General features: G+C 55.0%; 1 protein-coding gene across 1 annotated transcript in view; it reads right to left on the reverse strand.

Annotated features, from left to right (window-relative positions):
* Window positions 1-819: 819 nt before the first annotated feature.
* POLR1A (RNA polymerase I subunit A) overlaps window positions 820-19,296 on the reverse strand; it is a 78,986-nt gene continuing 60,509 nt past the window's right edge. The window contains exons 23-34 of the mRNA XM_045808858.2: window positions 18,226-18,447; window positions 17,149-17,363; window positions 14,157-14,324; window positions 13,117-13,252; window positions 12,499-12,656; window positions 7,839-7,965; window positions 6,211-6,321; window positions 5,158-5,451; window positions 4,136-4,336; window positions 2,843-2,960; window positions 2,163-2,327; window positions 820-1,788 (exon numbers count right to left, since the gene is read on the reverse strand). Coding sequence (XP_045664814.2) covers window positions 1,688-1,788; window positions 2,163-2,327; window positions 2,843-2,960; window positions 4,136-4,336; window positions 5,158-5,451; window positions 6,211-6,321; window positions 7,839-7,965; window positions 12,499-12,656; window positions 13,117-13,252; window positions 14,157-14,324; window positions 17,149-17,363; window positions 18,226-18,447 — 2,016 coding nt within the window. The 3' untranslated portion in view covers window positions 820-1,687. The remainder of the gene's footprint in view (window positions 1,789-2,162; window positions 2,328-2,842; window positions 2,961-4,135; window positions 4,337-5,157; window positions 5,452-6,210; window positions 6,322-7,838; window positions 7,966-12,498; window positions 12,657-13,116; window positions 13,253-14,156; window positions 14,325-17,148; window positions 17,364-18,225; window positions 18,448-19,296) is intronic.

Consider the following 19,296-nt stretch of genomic DNA (forward strand, 5'->3'; position numbering starts at 1 on the left):
GGGATTCCTGGCTCGCCATGACGAGCAAGCTCTGGAATGTCTGCTTACAAAGCAGGTGTATCCTGGCAGAGAAACACATGGAAAACAGAGGTGCCCAGGAAACGCACGGACAGATCGGGGAGGAAGGTCAGGGGGTCATCACCTCCCCTCCCCACACGGGTCAGGAGTCTAACTTCAGTGGCAGTGTCCATACCCTGTCTCTATTCTGGGCCTGCTCCTTCCCCTTTGTACCTTCGGCGCCTGAGTGGGGCTGAGCCACGGAATTTACCCCTTACCCCCCGAGCCGTGGGGCCATGCAACCACATGCTCCTTTGTCCGGCGGGTTACCTTGTGATCTCCTGAGGAACCATCTCCCACAGTTCTAGTAGAAGTGGGAATTATCGAGTCATAAATTGGCCCACTACCCCAAGAACACACACCTTAAGCCTGTGGCACAGGACTCCACTGTGACCTTCTTCCCGTGCCCCTCAGAAGCCATGCTATTCCTCTGTACCAAGCCCTCGTTAGCTATTGCTGGCGCTTTCCCCACCGTGGGCACAGGAGGCAGAGGGTGGTTGGTTCTGTCACGTGTCTGGAGGGAGCAGCGTGGTCATTTGCCCCAAGCAAGGCCTCCCTTCCCACCTGACGCACACAGGTCCTTCCCACTGGCTTCTACTCTCCTGGCCATGGGGCCAGAAGCTGGCTCAGGAAAGGGGACACAGCAGGGGCTGTGCTCTCCCCCACATCCTGACAGGAACAGAAGGGACCCAAGACGTGACTGCGCTGAGAAATCTCAGCTCTGGACTCTCAGATCAGAAATGCAGAAACCACAAACCAAAGGAAAAAACAAAAACCGAAGTCTTTTTAATTTTTTTTCCCTCCCAATAGCTAATTCCAGTGATGTTTATTACTCAGCCTGAGTTGGAATAACATTAGACAAAAATAGAAATAGCCTCTGGTTTTACAAAGCCTTTGTACAAGTCCTCTGATTTTCTATTCATGCCAGGGTCCCCTGCTGTGGTGCCAGAGGTCAAGGGAGGCTGGACAGCCCAGATGAAGCAGGGCCCGCAGAGAGGGCCGTGGGCCTCAATGCCGAGAGCAGAGCCGGGGAAGATAAGCCAGGCAACTTGTTCAAACAGTCCGGCTGGTGACTCAGGGTTGTCTGTGGGCCTGAGCTGATGGGGCCCTGCCCCGGGTACAGAGGTTGGATGGGTGGGGGTACGGGCTTGGCCCAGGCAAAGAGCCCTGGGTGGACACTCTGTGGGAACTCTGCCCCTAGGGACTGGCACAGCTGGGAGGAGCAGGCCGTGGGGCAACAGGCTCCAGGTTCCCACTCAAGAGCCCCCAGGAATCCTGCCTGAAGTCACTGGCTGCTCACAGCAATAGGACCTCACCTCCTTACTTCAGAGGTGCCACACAGGGGAAGGGCTGGCCACCTGAGAGGGACTCGGGGGACTCCGTGAAGCTGGCTCATATCCTGAGATGGGGAAGGCCAAGGAACGCTGCCACTTTCCGGCTGAAGCTGGTCCCGCCCAGAAGCCAGCTGCTTTCATGGACCCCCAGCATCACTGCCGTGCCCAGCACAACGACCCTGAACCACCTTGGACTCTGCTCTCCTGGGCCTCTCATGTGACAGGCAGGCAGGCCAGGCCCTCCCCCAGGTCCTCCTGGCTGTCCTCCAGGCCAGGCAGATGGTACGTGGCAGCCACTATCTCAGGGGCTGCTTGAGCTCGAACAGGCCTGTCCCGCCCCTGACGACTTTCCCGACCACGAGGCAGGCGGAAGGGGATCTCAGCTCATCGTGCGATCCTGGGAGACACAAGAGCTCTTGTTAGGCGGCTGAGGGAGAAGTTGGGGTGATGTGAGGGGATAGAGGGGGCTCAACAGAGGTTGGGCAGATGGGGCATCTTGGAGGCCAGCAGGAGGCCCTGAGTCCCGGAAGCCGAGGAGGTTATGTGAGGCAGCACTGCTTGCAGAAAGAAAGGAAGGCCCTTCTCCCTTTCCTTCAAAAGGGCAGAGGTAGCTTTCCCATCTACTGCCCACCCTCCCCAGCTGCTTCCTCAGTGAGATTCCAAGATCTCACTTGTGTGGAAGGCATGTGGAAAGGTGCCCAGGGGACAACGCTGTTTGCCCAGAGCAGACTTAGGAGAGGGAAGGCCAGAGGCACTTGCCCATGCACTGACCCATCATGGTGGCCTGCTTCAGAAACTGGAAGCTGGTTTCAAATGTCATCTGCTGCAGAGGGGAGGAGTTTGATCGGATCCCAAAGCGATTCAATGGCTTGTAAACGCCCTCGAAGCACATATAGTCGGCGACCAGTGAGAGATGGCGGGGGTCGACCGCAATGCCTGTCACATTGGCAGCAACACCAGGAAGGATTATGCAATGACAAGGGGACCGTTGGAACAGTGTCACCTGACACAAGCCAGCACATAGGCTCAGATGTCAGACCCCCAGGCTCCACTTCCAGCTCAGTTACCTATTCCCAGCCTTGGCTGGGCAGTTCCCCCTCATCCCTGGACACTATTGGTACAGCCCACTCTCCGCTTCTATCCACCAGCCCAGGAAACAGACTCCAGACTTGCAGGAGATGAGAACCTAACAGCACTGTTTCACTTGGGAGCTCAACCCTTGAAGGCAGGCTGGGGCCACGTCCCCAGGCAGGAGCTTCCTCAGAGGCCAGATGAGAAACAGGTCGGGCCGGGTGGGAGAGGAGCCCTCAGTGATGGGACTGAAACCTGTCCTCCCAGGTCACTGTCAGGGTCTCCCACAGGCCACATGCTCACTGCACCCACATTTTGGCTCCTACAGAGCTGGCCTGCCACGCCGGGATCTTCTGAGCGCTCTCCATGGCCCCTCTTACCGTACACAGCAAACACGTCCCTGATCTCCTTCTCAATCACCCGCAGCGCAGCCTCGATGCCGTAGGTGCTGGCCATGGCGTGGATGTCGTTGGAGTAGAGGCGGCGCAAGTCCAGAACCTAGGGAAGAAGGAGGGGTGAGTGGGAGGGCCTGGCCTCCTGCTCCCGTCTGTTGGCATGACCCCCCCGGGCCGAGCTCGCTCCTTGTCTGGTAGTCAAGCACAGCTGACGATGACGAAGTGGCCCAGAGGTGGCCCAGGATCAACGAAGGGGGACAGTGCAGGCAGAGCTGCGGGTGGCCAGGCCCCAAGGTCTGTCTCGCTGTCACCACCAGAGCTCAGAGATAACTTGGTACCCGCTTCAGGCCAACAGGAAGAAAGATATTTCCTTGTTTAACAGACAGACATGTTTCCTGGAATTGAGCTTCCTTTGGGAGGTGAAAGAAGTTCTCCAGCAGACACTTAAATCCCTCTCCAGGGCACAAGGGGCAGTGATGGGGCAGCTCCATGGGGGAAAGCTGGACCTCATCAGGGGCCTGAGGCTCCAGCTCAGCAATTCTGGGGGCCCTAAGGTGGCTCTGCAGTAAGGCAGGTCATCCCCACAGGACACGGTGGAGACCCCGGCCTTGTTTAAACAAACGCCGCGATCATGACAAGAGTTCACCCTGCCGGGGGCTGACTCCCCGGAGATACAAGCCCACCCAGCTCTGTCTTCAGACAGGCATCCGGGCAGCAGGGACCTTTGCAAGGCAGCTGTTGTGGGAGAAGTGTTCCAGGAAGGGAGAGCTTCGTCAGCTGGGCGCAGACCTGGGAGGGTGGGGTACAGGGGTCCCAGCACCTCAGTATTCTCTGGGGAAACCTTTGTGCCCAGGGGTTGAGAGCAACTCAAAAGGTTCGGGGGATCCAATGAAGTGGGAGCACGAAGCAGGAGGAGCAGGCGGGGCACAGCATACTGGGCGGCTGGTCTGGGCCACCTCTGCTCCCAGGGCCTCCTTTACCAGATGGAATGCGCAGCTCCCAAGCCAGTAACTCGGCCACTACTTACAAATCGCCTTTGGGGAGGTTTTAATTTCAAGGAAAAAAAATTTATAGCCACATTAGTTTGAGAAACCCTAGGTTAGATAACGTTAAGCAGGCTTCTGTACCGCAAGTCTTAACTAGGCTAACGCTCACGGTGGATTGCAAGAAGAGGGCCCGGGGATCGTGGCTGGGGCCTCACCTCCCCATGGCCAGGCCCTGAGAGAGCGTGAGGACCTCGCTCTCGGGCAGCAGACAATGTGGAGAGGGGACATGTACCTCAGCATATTTGAACAGCTCCGGCAGATTGATTCCTTCCGTGTTTAAGACAAGCTCCTTCTCGTTCTTCTTGTTGGTGGTTTCATTCAGGAGGCACCTTGTGATGCCCTTGGTCGCGTAGACGACGGCACTCTGGGCCAGGGACATTACCAGGGAGCTCATGTCAAAGTTAATCTTCATCAGAGGGAGCTTCACAGTCACCTGCAAGAGGAGGGAGGTTTGTGCCAGGGGAGGGGACTACCCCTAGCCCCCAGGAGGAGGCAGAGGCCCCCCGAACTGGTTTCCCGGGTGACGCCTTCGAAGCTTGCTTAGCAAACACCTTGGCTGGGGGCAGGTGGCCCTGCTGGGGAAGGCTGGGTCTGCACACGCGAACGCTGGGTGGCCTAACGGACCACACAGAGCAGCCATCTCCAGTCACCCAAAGGTGACACCTTCACAGACACTGCTGAAAATCACATCTGTTCAACAGTGCCCTTCATAACCTTTCGATCACACGAAGTGTCACAACTGCCGTTTCGTGTGGGTAACCTACTCAACGAGTCTTATCTACGTTGCCATTTGGGAACCACTGGACTGGATCAAACCAAAGGACAAAAACATCAGTCCGTGTGTAGCTGCGCAGGCGTCCTCACCAGCCAGCCTTTAAGGGAACCCCCAAGCTGGTGCCTAGAGGCCGTGGGTGTGAGGAACTGGCACACTCCCGCTGGCTCCCCAACAACTCTGAGGCACGTCAACTCGGTAGCGCCGACGATGAAATGTGGCGAGATGCTTAAAAATACCCCCAGGGCCCGGCCGATCAAACTCACATAGTCAGAAAGACTCAGAAAGAACAGGCCCACAAGCGGTTTGAGTCAAATGAGGAGGGCAGCCATGTGGGGCAGAGGGCTCCTTTAAGGGATCTGGCATTATGAAGAGACCGCAACCCACTGCCACAGGCCCCGCAAGCCACCCGGCTGATGCAGGGAGGGCCTCAGCAGCAGGCCCCTCGCCGGGGCTCTGCCTGGGTCGCGAGCGGCACTGACCTGGCACCACAGGCTCTCCTCGGAGTCGTACTGGTAGTCCTCTATGAACGGGTGCGACTCGCGCACGGCCTGCACCCGGCGCTCCACGGCCTCGGCCCCCTGGGGCTCCCTGCTGCGGGTGGACTTCCGGGGCTGGGTGAGGGGGGCAGCTGGGGGCGAGTCCTCCTCGGGGCCTGAGCCCACCTCTTCATCCTGCTCCTTGCGAGCACCGTTCGCCGAGATGTGCCCTTCCTCCTGCACGTCCTCATCGTTGTTCTCCTCCTCCACCTCCTCCTCCTCGCTCTCGTAATCCACCTGGCAGGGCATGGGGGACAGTCTGTGTCACCTGGGCCCCCATCTGTCTGGACTTCGCCTGCAGAACAAGCACCCCTGCAGAGGCCTTATTTGACAGGCTGCACCCAGGTCCCTACTCCACCGGCCTGGGCTGCCTTCTCCTCTGTCCCGGCGGCCCCTCCCTGGCCAATGCCAGCCCCTCAGTCCCAACTCCCACCACTCTTCACCCTCCTCCAGCTCTCCCTTGCCTGTCCATTTCCTCAGCCCCTCTAAACTGCCCTTGGTCCTAGTAGCAGTCACAAGACTGGTTTCTTTTTTCTTTAAGATTTATTTATTTTAGAGAGAGAGTAAGCGAGCACAAGGGGAGGAGCAGAGGGAGAGAGAGAATCTCAAGCAGACTCCCCACTGAGCCAAAACCTAGTCCAGAAGCTTAAAGGACTGAGCCACCCAGGCGCCCCCATGAGACTGGTTTTAGTATATTTTCATTGTAAAAACACAAGGCAGCCGGACTTCACCTCCCTGCAAAAACCTCTGGGTCCCTGAACCTCATTCAATCCAGAGCCAAAGGGCAGCCCTGGGATGACCCCTGCCCAATTCCTGCCCTGTGAACATCATCTTCTCCATCGAGACGTGTGCTAGGCAGGCCAGATTTGTTTCAAGGTTCCTAATGGGTTCCAGCATGGTAACAGAAGTGTGGTCCTATGTGGCAAGCGATTTTGCTGCAGGTGTGACAGAGGAGGGATGTGACCATAGCCCCTTCACCCTGGCCAGTCCCCTCACCTCCTCTTCTTGTTTCTCCTTGCGTTTGGCGTCAGAGGCATCAGCGTCTCCCTCCTCAGCTTCAGCGTCCACAATGGGCCCCTCCTCTTCCTCATCGCCTTCCTGTTCTCCCTGTGGTTTGGGGACACAGAGGAAAAAGACAGACTCCAGGGGCGCCTGAGTAGCGCAGTCGTTAAAGCGTCTGCCTTCGGCTCAGGGCGTGATCCCGGAGTACTGGGATCGAGTCCCACATCGGGCTCCTCCGCTATGAGCCTGCTTCTTCCTCTCCCACTCCCCCTGCTGTGTTCCCTCTCTCGCTGGCTGTCTCTCTGTCACATAAATAAATAAAAAATCTTTAAAAAAAAAAAAAAAGACAGACTCCAAAACCCAGTGCTTGGTGAATCCATCTATCTACCCACCCATCCTCTTTTCTGCTCACTCAGCCACCCAGCCACCCACCTGCCTGCCTACCTAACCATCCATTCATTTTACTTCCACCTGCCACCCATCTACCCACCCTTCCTCCTAGCCAACCCTTCCATCCAGTCCCTGCCCCGGGCCAGTCCTGCACTCCCTGCCTCCATCTCTTCAAGCTTCATTTTCACATGTATCACTTGCAAAATCCTGCATTTTAAAAAAATGTCAAAAAAGTGACAAGGCTTTCTAAGTCATCAAAATAAATGGTATAAGATATTGTTCCAAATATTTTTGTTGCAGGTCGAGATGAAGAGAGAGGACTGGCTTGGTGGACTATTGAGTATTTTAAAAACCAGACATTTACACCTTCTGACCTTGGCTCCTAATTTCTTATAGTCTTTTTCTGGGTGCCTTAAGGATAGACTGAGCAGCCTTTCAAAGACGGTCCATGCCCATCTGTGCTCGAGTTAGCCCACTGGGAGGCCTGCTGGGCCGCAGACCGAGTATTCTCTGTGGTCTCGGCCAGTCCCTCATTGTAGGGGTGAGCAGAAAGGCCCAGAGACAGGAGCTGACACAGCTGAGATCACAGAGCAAGGTGGGGGCAGTACCAAGTCTTCACTGTGTCCCCCCTGCCCCCGCCAGGCTGGCTGCATTGGCACAACTATTGCCATGTAGCCCTAAAGCTGCCGCTGGCTCAGCTGACGCTCGGGGACCTGCCCACACTGCCCCCGGGTCTCCTGGCAGATGAGGTATCATCATCCTGCATGATGCCTCCAATAGCTTTTCCCTGGCTCCTTTCTTTGTTATTCCTGGAGCCCAATTTCCTTGCCAGTACTCTGTGGGCCTCACTTCACCTGGCCCAGGGAAGTCAAAGGCAGGAGCACATGAAACGAGAGAAAAGCATTCAAAAGCCCAATGGGTACCAATACTTTGAGCCTATCCTCAGGATAAAAATCACTATGGCGTGGTCCTTGAGAACACACAGATGGATGACCCTGGGCCCTCACCTAAGGCCAATCAGACCAGCTCCCCACTGTCGCTCTGTCAGCACGGCAGACAGATAAGGTACATGGGAAGAGGGGCCAAAACCAGGAAGGGGGTTGAGGAGTGCTGAAAACAATCGCAGTTTTCCCAGGAGAGAAGACTAAGGCAGCAGCCACCCTATGGGCCTCCGTAGCCCTGGGACCCTCCCCTGTGCTGGTCCCAGAGGGGCCCCGGGGGGACCCACTCACGCGATTCCTCTCCGACTCCCCAGAGTTGTCTAGATCCCGCTGGGTAGCTCTCCGAGTGTTAACGCTTCTGAAAGCTGAGGCTTTATTGTTCTTCTTTCTGAGGGATTCCATCAGAATTTTAAAGAACCTGAAACGAGAAAAAAGCCACGCGGGCCCTTTCAGTACCAGCAACTCTACTCTCCCCTCGCTGCGGGGGTAGGAAGTTCTATCCGAGGGTCTCACAGCCATCAAAGGCCATGTCAGGGATTTACTCATGAGACAGAGATACAGCGTCTCCTCTCAGCTCACTTTTCACCCTCCTGCTGTTGCTGAAGGGCAGAGAGCACGTCGGAGAGAGCACCGCTCCACAGCCCACCAGGCCCGCCACTCCTCGGTGTGCGCCTTTCAGCACGACAGCCGCCTGAGCTTGAAGTCCCGCATCTGTAAAATGTGCGTCTGAATACGTGCCGTGCGGTCTTGTTCGAAGGCTCAGACGTGACCCCTGTCCGAGAACGGCCACAAGGCCTGGTGGAGTGGGTGGTCGGTAAGTGGAAGGTGCTAGCGTGGCTGTGGCTGGTGTCTGACGAGGACAGCAGACTCTAGGGCAGGAAAGGGAGGTCCAGGCCAGGACTAGGACTGTTCCCCGGCCTGTCCCCGCAGCATCTCCAGAAAGTGGCACAGCATCTCCAGAAAGGGCCTGACATCTCCTATCTCCTTGGGGTGGGAGCCCCAACAATTTGATGGAAGAATTAAGATGTGCAAGAGTTCATTAGGGTTTTGAAGGCAAAGATGACTTACTTTGTGGCCATAAATCATGTCAACAGGTTGGAACCAAACCAATTGAAAAGAACCAACTTATAGCAGAGCCTAGGGGCCCTTTTCTGGCCCCTCACCTCTTCTTTCTGACTTCTCTATTTTTAAACTCCCTTAAGGCCTCACCCCGCCCCCCTGCTTCTTTTTTTCACATAATCTTTTGCCTGTCTTCCTCTTCAGGCCAGAACAGCATGCCAAAATGGATTGCTTTTAATTATATTAAGTATCAGGTCCCTCAGCCAGCCAGCCAGCCATCCTGTACTATCTCAGTGCCTATAATGTGTGTATCATGTGCCCTGGGGGCAAAGCAAAGATGAAAATACAGAAAATACAGGAGCACAGTCTTAATTTAAGTAGGCAAGTCAAATATTTACTGTTTGGTTTATTAACAGCAAAAGACAACTGTTCTCCCTCCTCATTATTATTATTTTTTTAACTTTTTAAAATTGTGCATGGTTTTGCTGAGGTTACTGCCTTTGGCAGAAAAAAGTCTCCTCACCCACCAATCCAGGGAAGAGCCTGGTCACCGAGCACTGGGGGTGGGGACAAGGGCCAGATGAGGGAAGGCCAGGCTTGACCTGAAAAGATACAATCCAACTGAGAAGAGGGGGAGAAAGAGAAGTTCCTGGAAGGCCAGGCTCTGGTTCAAATCTGCATTCAGCCAGAAACCAGGGAGGAAGGTCCTGATTTCATCTACACGGTGGGACACTCCCATCCCGACCTGAGCCTATTGCATAGTGAGGAGAGGAAACAGGACAGACGGGGATGTGGAAGCCCTAGGCCTGCTGCTCCCTGCCCCCAAGAGGAGCTGCTCGTCTCCTCCCACTGCTTCGGGGCTGCTGCTCTGACTCCTCAGAATCTCTAGGCCGGTAGCTTTGTGGCAGGCCATGTCACCCCTCCAAGGCTCCTCCCCCCAGCCCTCCACAACTGGCCCCCACCCCCAAATACCCGTCTGCTCCCACCAGCCCTGGTGTACCCTCTGCCAGCAATTTCCCCAGCCCCTTCTCTACCTGTTGGAGCTGCACCCAACCCCTAAGCCGGGTCTAAGTGCAGATGGACGTCCCCAAGGAGATCTTCCCTAATCCCCCCTCGCTGGGAATCCCTTCTGCCTGGCCTGCCTCTTTTAGTGAACAAAACTGTTGGAGAACATGAGACAGGGTGAGGAAGCAGAATGAACCCTGACCAGTAAGTGGCATACACGTTACCAGTGTGCCAGAATCCTCTTGAGGGCACAAACAGTTTGCCCTTCCGTGATTCTGCCAAGAGCAAGGGAACTGAAGGCCCACCATGGCTGCTCTGTGCAGGTTTTGCTGTGTGTCAGAATGTGGCAACCGAAAGGGAACGAGAAGGACAGGCTGCGGGGAAACCTCCCATCCCACATGAATAATTGCAAACAGAGAATATGACCCCTGGCTGTTTCCAAGAGTGCCTGGCAACAGCTGCACCACCTGCTGCTTGCGAAGTCAGGTCCACAGGAGCTGTAACTGTGCACAGCCAGCTTGGCCGTTTCACGGCTGGGGACGGGAGGCCAGAACTGAACACCCGACTCCTAGCTTGGTGCTCTCTCTACTTCACCGCCCCTGGCCCACCTTCCAGATGAGTTACACTAACATCCAAAGTGATAGATGGCGGTACGAATACTTAGAGAAACTTCAAGGCTTATACATCGCCGTCTAGAAGTGCCTCTGTGTTTCTTTTTCTTCTTCTCCATTCTATTGTCAAAATAGTGTCACGATCTAATAGCTGAGAGAAGAAAAGGGAAGGGAGGGAGGGAGGTAAGAGGAGGAGAGAGAGAAAAGGAAGTGGAGGAGGTGAGGGAAAGGAAGGGAGGAAGGAAGGAAGGGGGGCTGTCACTCTCTGGGAGCACACTGACATTTCCTTGTGGTCTGTGAGAGGCCTTACTGTGGCTGCTCTGGCGCCCAAGCCTGTCAAGGACAGTCCAAACCACACCCGGTCCACACATCGCTCCTTGTCTTGTGTTTGGCCCCATCCACTCGAGCTGCAAGTGGCTCCAAGAGCTCCTGCACATGCCTGTGTTTATCACAGCTTTTCAAGTGCACACGCAAATACAAACTACGAGCTGAAAAAGTACTTCACTTCTGGGAAGAAGCCAGGGCTGTCCCTCATTAAGAAACAATTTTTAAAAAGTGATGGATTTTTCAATTCCCTGAGATAATGTAAGTAAAAAGAATTCTAAGCACAGCCTGGCACATGCCTCATGCGGACCTGCCTGCTCGGCAGACGAAAGCCCTAGGTGACTAGAAACGGGGCAGACCCTCCAACTCTGCCTGCTCTTGATAATTCTCAAGAGACCATGTGATCCTAATTCCCATTTCTCAGAAAAGGGCTGCCTGGCCAGCATAAACATGCCGCGCTCTTGGGAGTTCTGTTCCTCTACGTTAATTAATGAGCCGGCAGGCTGGAGACGCGTCTCCTATGACATGGCCCAGCATCACGAGAGCACTGGGTCTGCCTGGTAAAAGGAACCTTCTCCACCCAGGCGGACAGCAATGCACGTGTTCCCCAGGCTTCACCCAGGCTCAGGGAAACTGGGACAGGATCTGCCTGGAAGGGCCCCCTCCGGGGGGATGGGTTCACACCCAAGCTCACCTACCATAATACCCACTGTCCTGAACACCACAGGATTAGAGGGCTGGCCTGAAGCCGGCTCACATCTCCACGTGACAGGGAAGCGGGCCAATGGCAGAGCAGCTGCTCTCTCCTGGCCACGCTGCATCCATACTCTTCTGTGGATGCGCGCCACTCAGTGAAGGCTGGGGGATGACCGAACGCAGTGGGCTCAGCCTCTACTCTGCCCCATTGCTTCTCTATTTCAGGGAGGCTCCGGGAGGGCCCGAGAGCTGGTCCATATCAGAGGCAGTGGTTGGTGGTCTGTGACCGAACCCTGCTGACAGATGCGATCTATTTGGGCCTTACCAAGTTTCTGAAAATGGACGAATTAGTTGCTGCTATTTAAAAATTAGGAGACTTATTTATAAAAGCAAAAGCAAGTAACCAAATAGCCAAAGACAGAAAAAAATCGGGGGGAGAGGCTTTGTTTTTTCTGAATCAGAAGATCTGGCCACCGTGACCCACATTCCTATCCCCCTGAGGCAGGTTCTGCACTCTCCAGCCTGCGGGGGGCCTCCTGGCCTGCTTCACTGGCCTGTCACCTGCAGCCGCCTGAGTTGGCGCGGCGTGGTCGAGGGTCAGCTGGAGAGTCAGAAGTGCTTCGCTGGCTCTTCCTGGCTTACCCCAGCCCCGGTACGCCCAGCACCCTATTCCTGTGTACTCAGCATGGCGGCCTGCGCTTTTCAAACGGCCAGCAGTCACTCGCGCTTGAGAGAAGAAGGATGTTTGTTCTCCTTACTAGAAGGGAACCAGAATTTCTCTGTAGGAAGCTGCCGGGAACCCCAGCTATAGAATTGGGGTTTAAAAGCAGCATGCCATTGGCATACTGCCCATTATTCAACAGAATATAAATGTATTGCGAACTACACGATGCCGCCTGGAATGTCATGTCAAAAATCACCCCTGTGAGCTGGTTCTGCCCTTACAGCCGCACCGCGGTGACAGGGCTCCATCCTCTTTCCGGTACACATACTTCCACACCTTAAAGCCTCCAGACCCGAGAAGACAAGACTTATCAACCAGACAGAAGAAAACTCTCAGGGAGTGGTGTGTGGTTAATGCACAAGCCAGATCAGGACGGAGGTTTCCAAATCGGGCTGCACGGCCTGCTGTTTTCCCCAACATTGCCCTTGAAGGACCCATTTAGACAAATGCGCCCAATCTCCAGGAGGCCTGTGGTATGGAGCACTCAAGGCCCATGATGGAGTCGAACCATAAATGTGGCCGGAGTCCTCACCTTGTTTCCACGAAGTGCAAGATGTCCTGGGGTCTCAGGCACTTCTCCTGCTGGTAATACGCATGTGGCAGGAACTGAAACCTCAACTGGTACACCTGAAACTTGTCCTGTTTGTCTCCGATACAGAAGGACTCCTGGACATCAATTTTCTCCAACACCTTGAACCAGATGGACAGAGAGAACCCAACTTGCCTGAGTCCCAAGGGACTGTGCATGACAAGCGGGTTTTGGGAAATCCAAGGGTTTAAGGGGTCAGAGCAGGGGCCACAGACCAAACCCCAATCCCCAGAGAAACCCACGGAGCTCTGTGAATCCTTGGGGGACAGGGGCCTACAGCCGGTAGGTCACCTCCAGAGATGGCCCAAGGCTGCAGGCAGTGGACTCCGGCAGGGCTGGTAAGTTACCGTAGGAAGCATTTTTAAGGCACTCGATAATGCTGCAGAAGGGATGATGACTTTTAAAGCTTACTGGTTCCTCCCTGCTCGGCACCTGGCAGAGAAAGCTTCTCCCTCTTTTGGGAGCCCAGAGTCTGAACTGCCAGCAAATTCTGTTCTTCACAGAGGAAGATGCAGGAAAACGCCTCCACCCGGGGCATAGCCAGGTCCGAGAGACAATTACCTCCCCTAAGCACACTCTGGTGAGTTGCTTCTTCAGGCTTTTCACTCTCTTCAGAGCTTTCTTGGTGTTCAACACGGGCACGCTCATCATGGGCGTCTTGATGTTGGCACTCGCCACCATGAGAATCTCCCTCAGCCTGTCATAGAACAAGGGCACATCTAATCACAAGAGGTGCCCAGAGTCCCTATTTGTACGAGGCCTTTCTTATCAAGATATTAGAGCTCTTCTGGGGTCTGAGAAGCCTGGGGATCTTGCAAGGAAACATGCCAGATCAGAAAGTCCCAGCTCTGGCCCCATGCGTGACAACAAGTGACCCTCCTGTCAGCTTACAGGACAGGCTAGTATTATTCATGATTCCTATCACCTGGGCCGTGCCCACGCTGGAGGCTTACCAGGAGCTCACGGAATGAGAGATGCAGGGATGGGTAACTAGTGTCTGCAGCGCTCCTACCCGGTGCAGGCACCTTGATGCCCCTGGCCTTGCCCGTGAGCTCTGTCAGCCCGCACGGCCCGCCTGCAAGGGGGGCCCTGGCTTCCTCCCTTCCACAGATCAAGGACCCTGAGGGTAGGGAAGCTGAGGAACCTAAGTCTCTCTGCCAGAAAGTGGCAGGGCCAGGTATTGAACGCAAGTGGGTCTCCCACTCTTTCCTCCTGCCCAGTGGCCATCATGCTGCTGTAGGTGAGTGCATTCACTGGAAGGGCCACTGTGGGGCACAGTCTATGTGAATGGTGCCCCCGGAGTTAGGCAACCAGGTGCATGGGGCTTGTTAATAACCTCCGTTCCTGAGTCCTGACCCCAGGAGCGCAGCTTCACAAACATCCCAGGTAACCGATACAGGAGTTGGCAGAGGGATACACAGAGACTCTAAGAGGCCTGGGCACGGATCCAGCCATAGAAACCAGCTGGATTCCGGAAAGTCCAACCCTAATCCCCATTTTTGACGAGATCCCGCTTCCCTCCCTTCCATCCTTTCTCTCTCCCACTCCCCAGGAGTGAGTGTAGGACAGACCCCACCCTATGCACCCCTGTAGCCCTGCACCTCGGAATGCCCAGGGTGACGTTCATCTCGCCTCTGCCAGCAAAGTGGAAGGTGTTCAGGGTCATCTGTGTGGAGGGCTCCCCAATGCTCTGGGCAGCCAGCAGGCCCACGGCCTCACCCGGGTCACACAGCGAGCGCTGCCACTTCAGCTGCAGCAGGGTCCTCAACCTGAAATGGGGCAGGGGGTGGGGGGGGCAGGGGTCAGGAGCGCAGACACCACCTCTGCCTGTTAGGAGCTGTCAACGCCACCCAAATCCAGCGTGTGCGGCACTATTAGCTCTCCCTCTTTCTGGGCTTGTTTTTCCTAGGCAAACGAGCCTTCTCAACCTTGAAATCCCTCTACTGACCCTGGGATGACCTAACTTACACAGTACAGATCCCAGCTGGGTGACTGAAGCTTTAGATTCCATGCTCGGACTACTCCTGTTTGCCCTGAGGCTGTCAGGCGCCCACTCTGCTCCAGTCACCTCGAGCGCCCTCGCAGTGAGAATTTGAGCCTGCTGTTCACGTTTTCCTCGGTTAATTCTTTTTTCCCCACCTCCCACTGTACAAACTAGGAAGGGGTTCACTAAACAGTTATGGGGATATGGGGTCGGGGAGGAATGGGAGGTGTTTGTTTTCTTAATTGGTACAAACGGCTGCAGGCCACATGGGAAACGTGCATGCTATACAGCTTTGTGATTTATTGACCATTCTTCCTATGAAAGCTGGCTCTTTTTTTTTTATTATTATTTTTTAAAGATTTTATTTATTTATTTGACAGAGATAGAGACAGCCAGCGAGAGAGGGAACACAAGCAGGGGGAGTGGGAGAGGAAGAAGCAGGCTCATAGCAGAGGAGCCTGATGTGGGGCTCGATCCCATAACGCCGGGATCACGCCCTGAGCCGAAGGCAGACACTTAACCGCTGTGCCACCCAGGCGCCCCTGAAAGCTGGCTCTTTTAGAACAGCCACAGGAACACTGCATTACCCCAGCACACGGAACAAGGAAGGGGCGCAACCCGTGAAGACCAGATGCACCCACATGTGAATGCAGAGAAAGTGGTTAACACTACCATGTCTAAGCAAGTGTTTTCATTTTTTTTTTTTTTAAAGATTTTATTTATTTATTCGACAGAGATAGAGACAGCCAGCGAGAGAGGGAACACAAGCAGGGGGAGTGGGAGAGGAAGAAGCAGGCTCATAGTGGAAGAGCCTGATGTGGGGCTCGATCCCAGAACGCCGGGATCACGCCCTGAGCCAAAGGCAGACGCTTAACCGCTGTGCCACCCAGGTGCCCCTCATTTTTTTTTTTTTTTAAGATTTTATTTATTTAGTTGAGAGAGCAAGAGATAACATGAGTGGGGGGTAGGGCAGAGGGAGGAGGAGAAGCAGGCTCCCACTGAGCAGGGAGCCTGACGCGGGGCTGCACCCCAGACCCCCGGAATCATGACCTGAACTGAAGGCAGACGCTTAACCAAATGAGCCACCCGGCACCCCTAAGCAAGTGCTTTTTACAAGTCAGACTTTCCTCTGGGGCACCTGGGTGGCTCAGTCCATTGAGCATCTGACCCTTGATTTCAGCTAGGTAGAGATCTCAGGGTCGTGGGATTGAGCCCCGAGTTGGGCTCCATGCTCAGCGGGGAGTCTGCTTAAGACTCTCTTCCTCTTCCCCCCTCACACAAGCGCCCTCACTAAGTAAATAAATTAAATCTTAAAAAAAAAAAAAAAGGTCAGACTTTTCTGTAACCTGCTGTGTCATCTTTCCCAATTACTTCAAACCGGTAAGGTTTGGGTACCGATCAGTATTCCTGACAGAGGAATACCTCCAGAGCTTCAGAGTTTCACCCCGAGCTCGCTGCTTGTTAACAAGTCCCCTGTGAGAGCGACTGAGGCAGAATCGCCTCCCCCCTTGGCCCTCTGAGCCCAAGTGATGCTCCCCAGGGCTAACCTCTCCCCACTCCTGATGCAGCACCCCTGGTCCTTCTGAAGGTAAACGGCCAGTGCCCTGAGCTGCAGGGAGGCAGGTGAAGGGGGCAGGGGCATCAGGGTCTTGCTCTTACAGGAAAAGCCCTGCCGGCACCTGTGAGAACCCAGAGTGATTTATTCTATCTGGGCCCCTCAGAGGCCTGACTAGAGAAACCATGTTAAGGTGCAAAGAGAGAGCCTCTTCCTCCCCTCCGGTTCCTCCCCTCACGTGTTTGCCTTCACTCATTTGCCCTGATTCCTATCTTCTGCCTGCAGTCCCCCTCCTGGACCCTGTGAGTCTCACCAGGTGTAGGACGAGCGGCCAGGCCAGGGCCCATACCTTGGAGGTCTTCCAGCTCTGCAGGCCGGGCTTAGTGAGTGCAGTGGAAAGGATCCCCTGACTAGGGGACTGCTCCAATATGAACCCCATAGCAGGCCTTCCTTGGGGACACCTGTGATGTTTTAATCCGATGTGGCTCAGTACTGGCACATGCCTGGCTTCCCACCTAGCGTGTGGTCACCTAGACCATGGGGTTTTCCTACTTATTGATTTATTTACGGGTGAACAAGTCCAAGCTGAGGACTGCATGTGGTCCTTCTTGCTTAAGACTTCAGAATCCAAAGCTCAGAGGAACACTGGAGTCATGAGATCCAGCCCCTCAGGAGAGGCTGAGCCACGGTGTCACAGGGCTGTGAATGAATGGCCCTGGGTCAGAGTCAGAAGCTGCTGAATGGTGAGCAGATTCCCTGCCTCTCAATCAGCCATGACCACCACGCCAAGCTCGAGATAGGCCATTTCTGCAAGCTCTCGTCCAGCAGAGCATCTTCCTCTGTCTTGGGCCAGGCAGGGTGCCCACTCCTGCCTCCCTGCTCTTGCTTGTCCTAGAGCCCTCTGGGCCTGCAATGTGCCCTTTTTGTTTCTCTTCCCTGCCTCCTATTGGAGGCTCAAACCCAGGAGGCTGCCCTCCCTTCTGGAGTGGGTAAGGAAGGCCCGAGTGGCAGATTCTCCATGTGCACATGCCCTGTAACAAGTCAATGTCATTACCTGTCAAGAGAAAGCTCTGATTTCTCGTAACTCCTCTCTGCTTGAGACGCCCACTCGAGACTGTAGTCATCCATCTTTTTTTCAAATGTTTCTGACACCGAGGCAAAGTAGATGTCTGGGCGCCAAACAGCCAGACTGGGGTCAGGACAAGGAGCTGCCTTCTTCTGGTATTTCCTTCGACTCTGCTCATCTAACTCACCCCACAGCTTCAAGATCTGAAAGGGAGTACAGGACTCAGGCACATGGGAGGAAACCAGGAATGGGCTTGTCTTCCTGGGACATAGAATAAGGAGGACCAAAGGCACTGGCTCCAAATAGGAGTAGGGGACGGAGACAGAACCAGACTGCAGTGAGAACTCCACCTCAACACTTAGGACAGGGGTCAACAGAATCCACCCCAGCACGCACTGCCTGACCACGACTCTCTGAGCTCTTCATCCTGGTCCATTCAGACACAGGCAGGGTGACCGTGAAAGTTACCATCCAAACTGGAATTCTATTAGAGTAGAAAGTTGAACTATCATTCATAATGCTAGGGTGAAAGGCCAAGCCAGGACCCTCCTAGGCCAACCAGGACCTGTCTGTCCCTCATCCAGGGTTTCACACACTCAATGCCCCAAAGCTATCCCACAGCAACTGCTTCAAAGTGCTCCCCTGCCTCCTGGCTGCCAGCTGAGTTTGCTGAATGGGAGGTCCCAGCAGCAGACGGGAAGATGGGAGGAGAGTGAAGCTGGGCATTTATCCCCCACCCTCTCTAAGAAGCCTCTGAGCAGGCCATGCCTCCCTACTGCCGACAGCCACCCCCTCCACTCCTGGTGCTGCTCGCCCTGTTCCTGCCCACCTGGGGTAGTAAGGACCCAAGTCACCAGCCCCAGTCAGTTTCCCTGAACCCTGCCCACACCTGTGTAGAGTCCCCTCCTCACTCCTATTTGAGGAATTTGTTTCCATTTGTTTCCTAACAGTGAACACAACCAGATTATACTATTACATCCACTATGAGGAAACTAACCCGTTTCCTCAATCCCTGATAGAGGTCTATCTGCTCTACACACGGGGGACACAGCCACCCGAAGTCACCTGGTGAGTCCCAAGGCTGCGGCCATTCTGGTTCCCACCCTCAAGGTTCAAGGCTTTCACAGCTGCCTGAATTTTCTGTGAATAATTCAAGAAGGCGCCTCTTCTCAGCAGGGCGTTGGAATGCTTGCTCTGCCATTTTTTGATGGCTCGGAAGTGACGGAGAGCTTTTTGGGGATCTGCTCTGGATAAAACTTCATGGAGATGCTTCGATTTCATTATCACCTAAACAAACACACAAACCACACACACAAGATCAAAGAGAGGAGGGCACAGCACAAGAGCCACGTCCCACAACTTCACAGGAGAAGACGGTCTGTGCGGGGGCCCTCACAACGGCTCTCAGCAAGGCTGAGCACCCGCTGCTAAGCAGGGCCCTCCCTGTGTCTCCTGGACTTGGGAGCTGGTGGTTTTTAGGAGCTGCAGGGATAACAGGCGGGAGACCAGCACATTCAGAGCCCCTCCAGAACCCAGGGGGGGTTCTAGGGAGGAAAGAGGAGAGGAAGTGATGATCAAAGCTTTGGGACAGGTGCCAGGATGGGAAGGAGCCAGCGCCAGAGGGCAATCTTCAACTCTGCCATCTGCTGTCTGGCCACGGGCAGCTCAGGATGGCTTCGGTGTTGGACTGAATGAGGTGACCGCTCAGTCACTGGTGGCGGGCATTTCTGAGGCAGTAAGGTATGGTACGAAAACCACCAGCCTGTGTGTCAGCTAGGCCTGCGTGCAAACACAGGCTGCCACACGCCGCTGGTCGCTTCCGCTCCACTACTCACTCCTCAGCTGTAAGAGGGGCAGAACACCTTCTCCCCCAGGTTGTGGTGAGGCTAAAAGCAGACGGTGCCCCGGCACCCAGCAAGTGCCCCCAGACGGTAGCTGCTGTTCCGGAGGCACGCGTGCCTCCCTGCCGTCTCATGCGATCCAAGTCCCCAGAGCAGGTGTGGAAATGTCAAGTGCTTTGAAGCATCGAACGGTGCTTTACAACCTTTTCCCACTCTCCCCGCCACAGCTGCTCTCACCCCACGGCAAAGCTCAGGGTGCGAGGCCCACCACGCAGCTCCGGGCCCCAACACCCCC

Source organism: Ursus americanus, chromosome 7 (assembly GCF_024610735.1).
Source record: "Ursus americanus isolate L20-20 chromosome 7, mUrsAme1.1.p, whole genome shotgun sequence".
Taxonomy (NCBI): Eukaryota; Metazoa; Chordata; class Mammalia; order Carnivora; family Ursidae; genus Ursus; species Ursus americanus.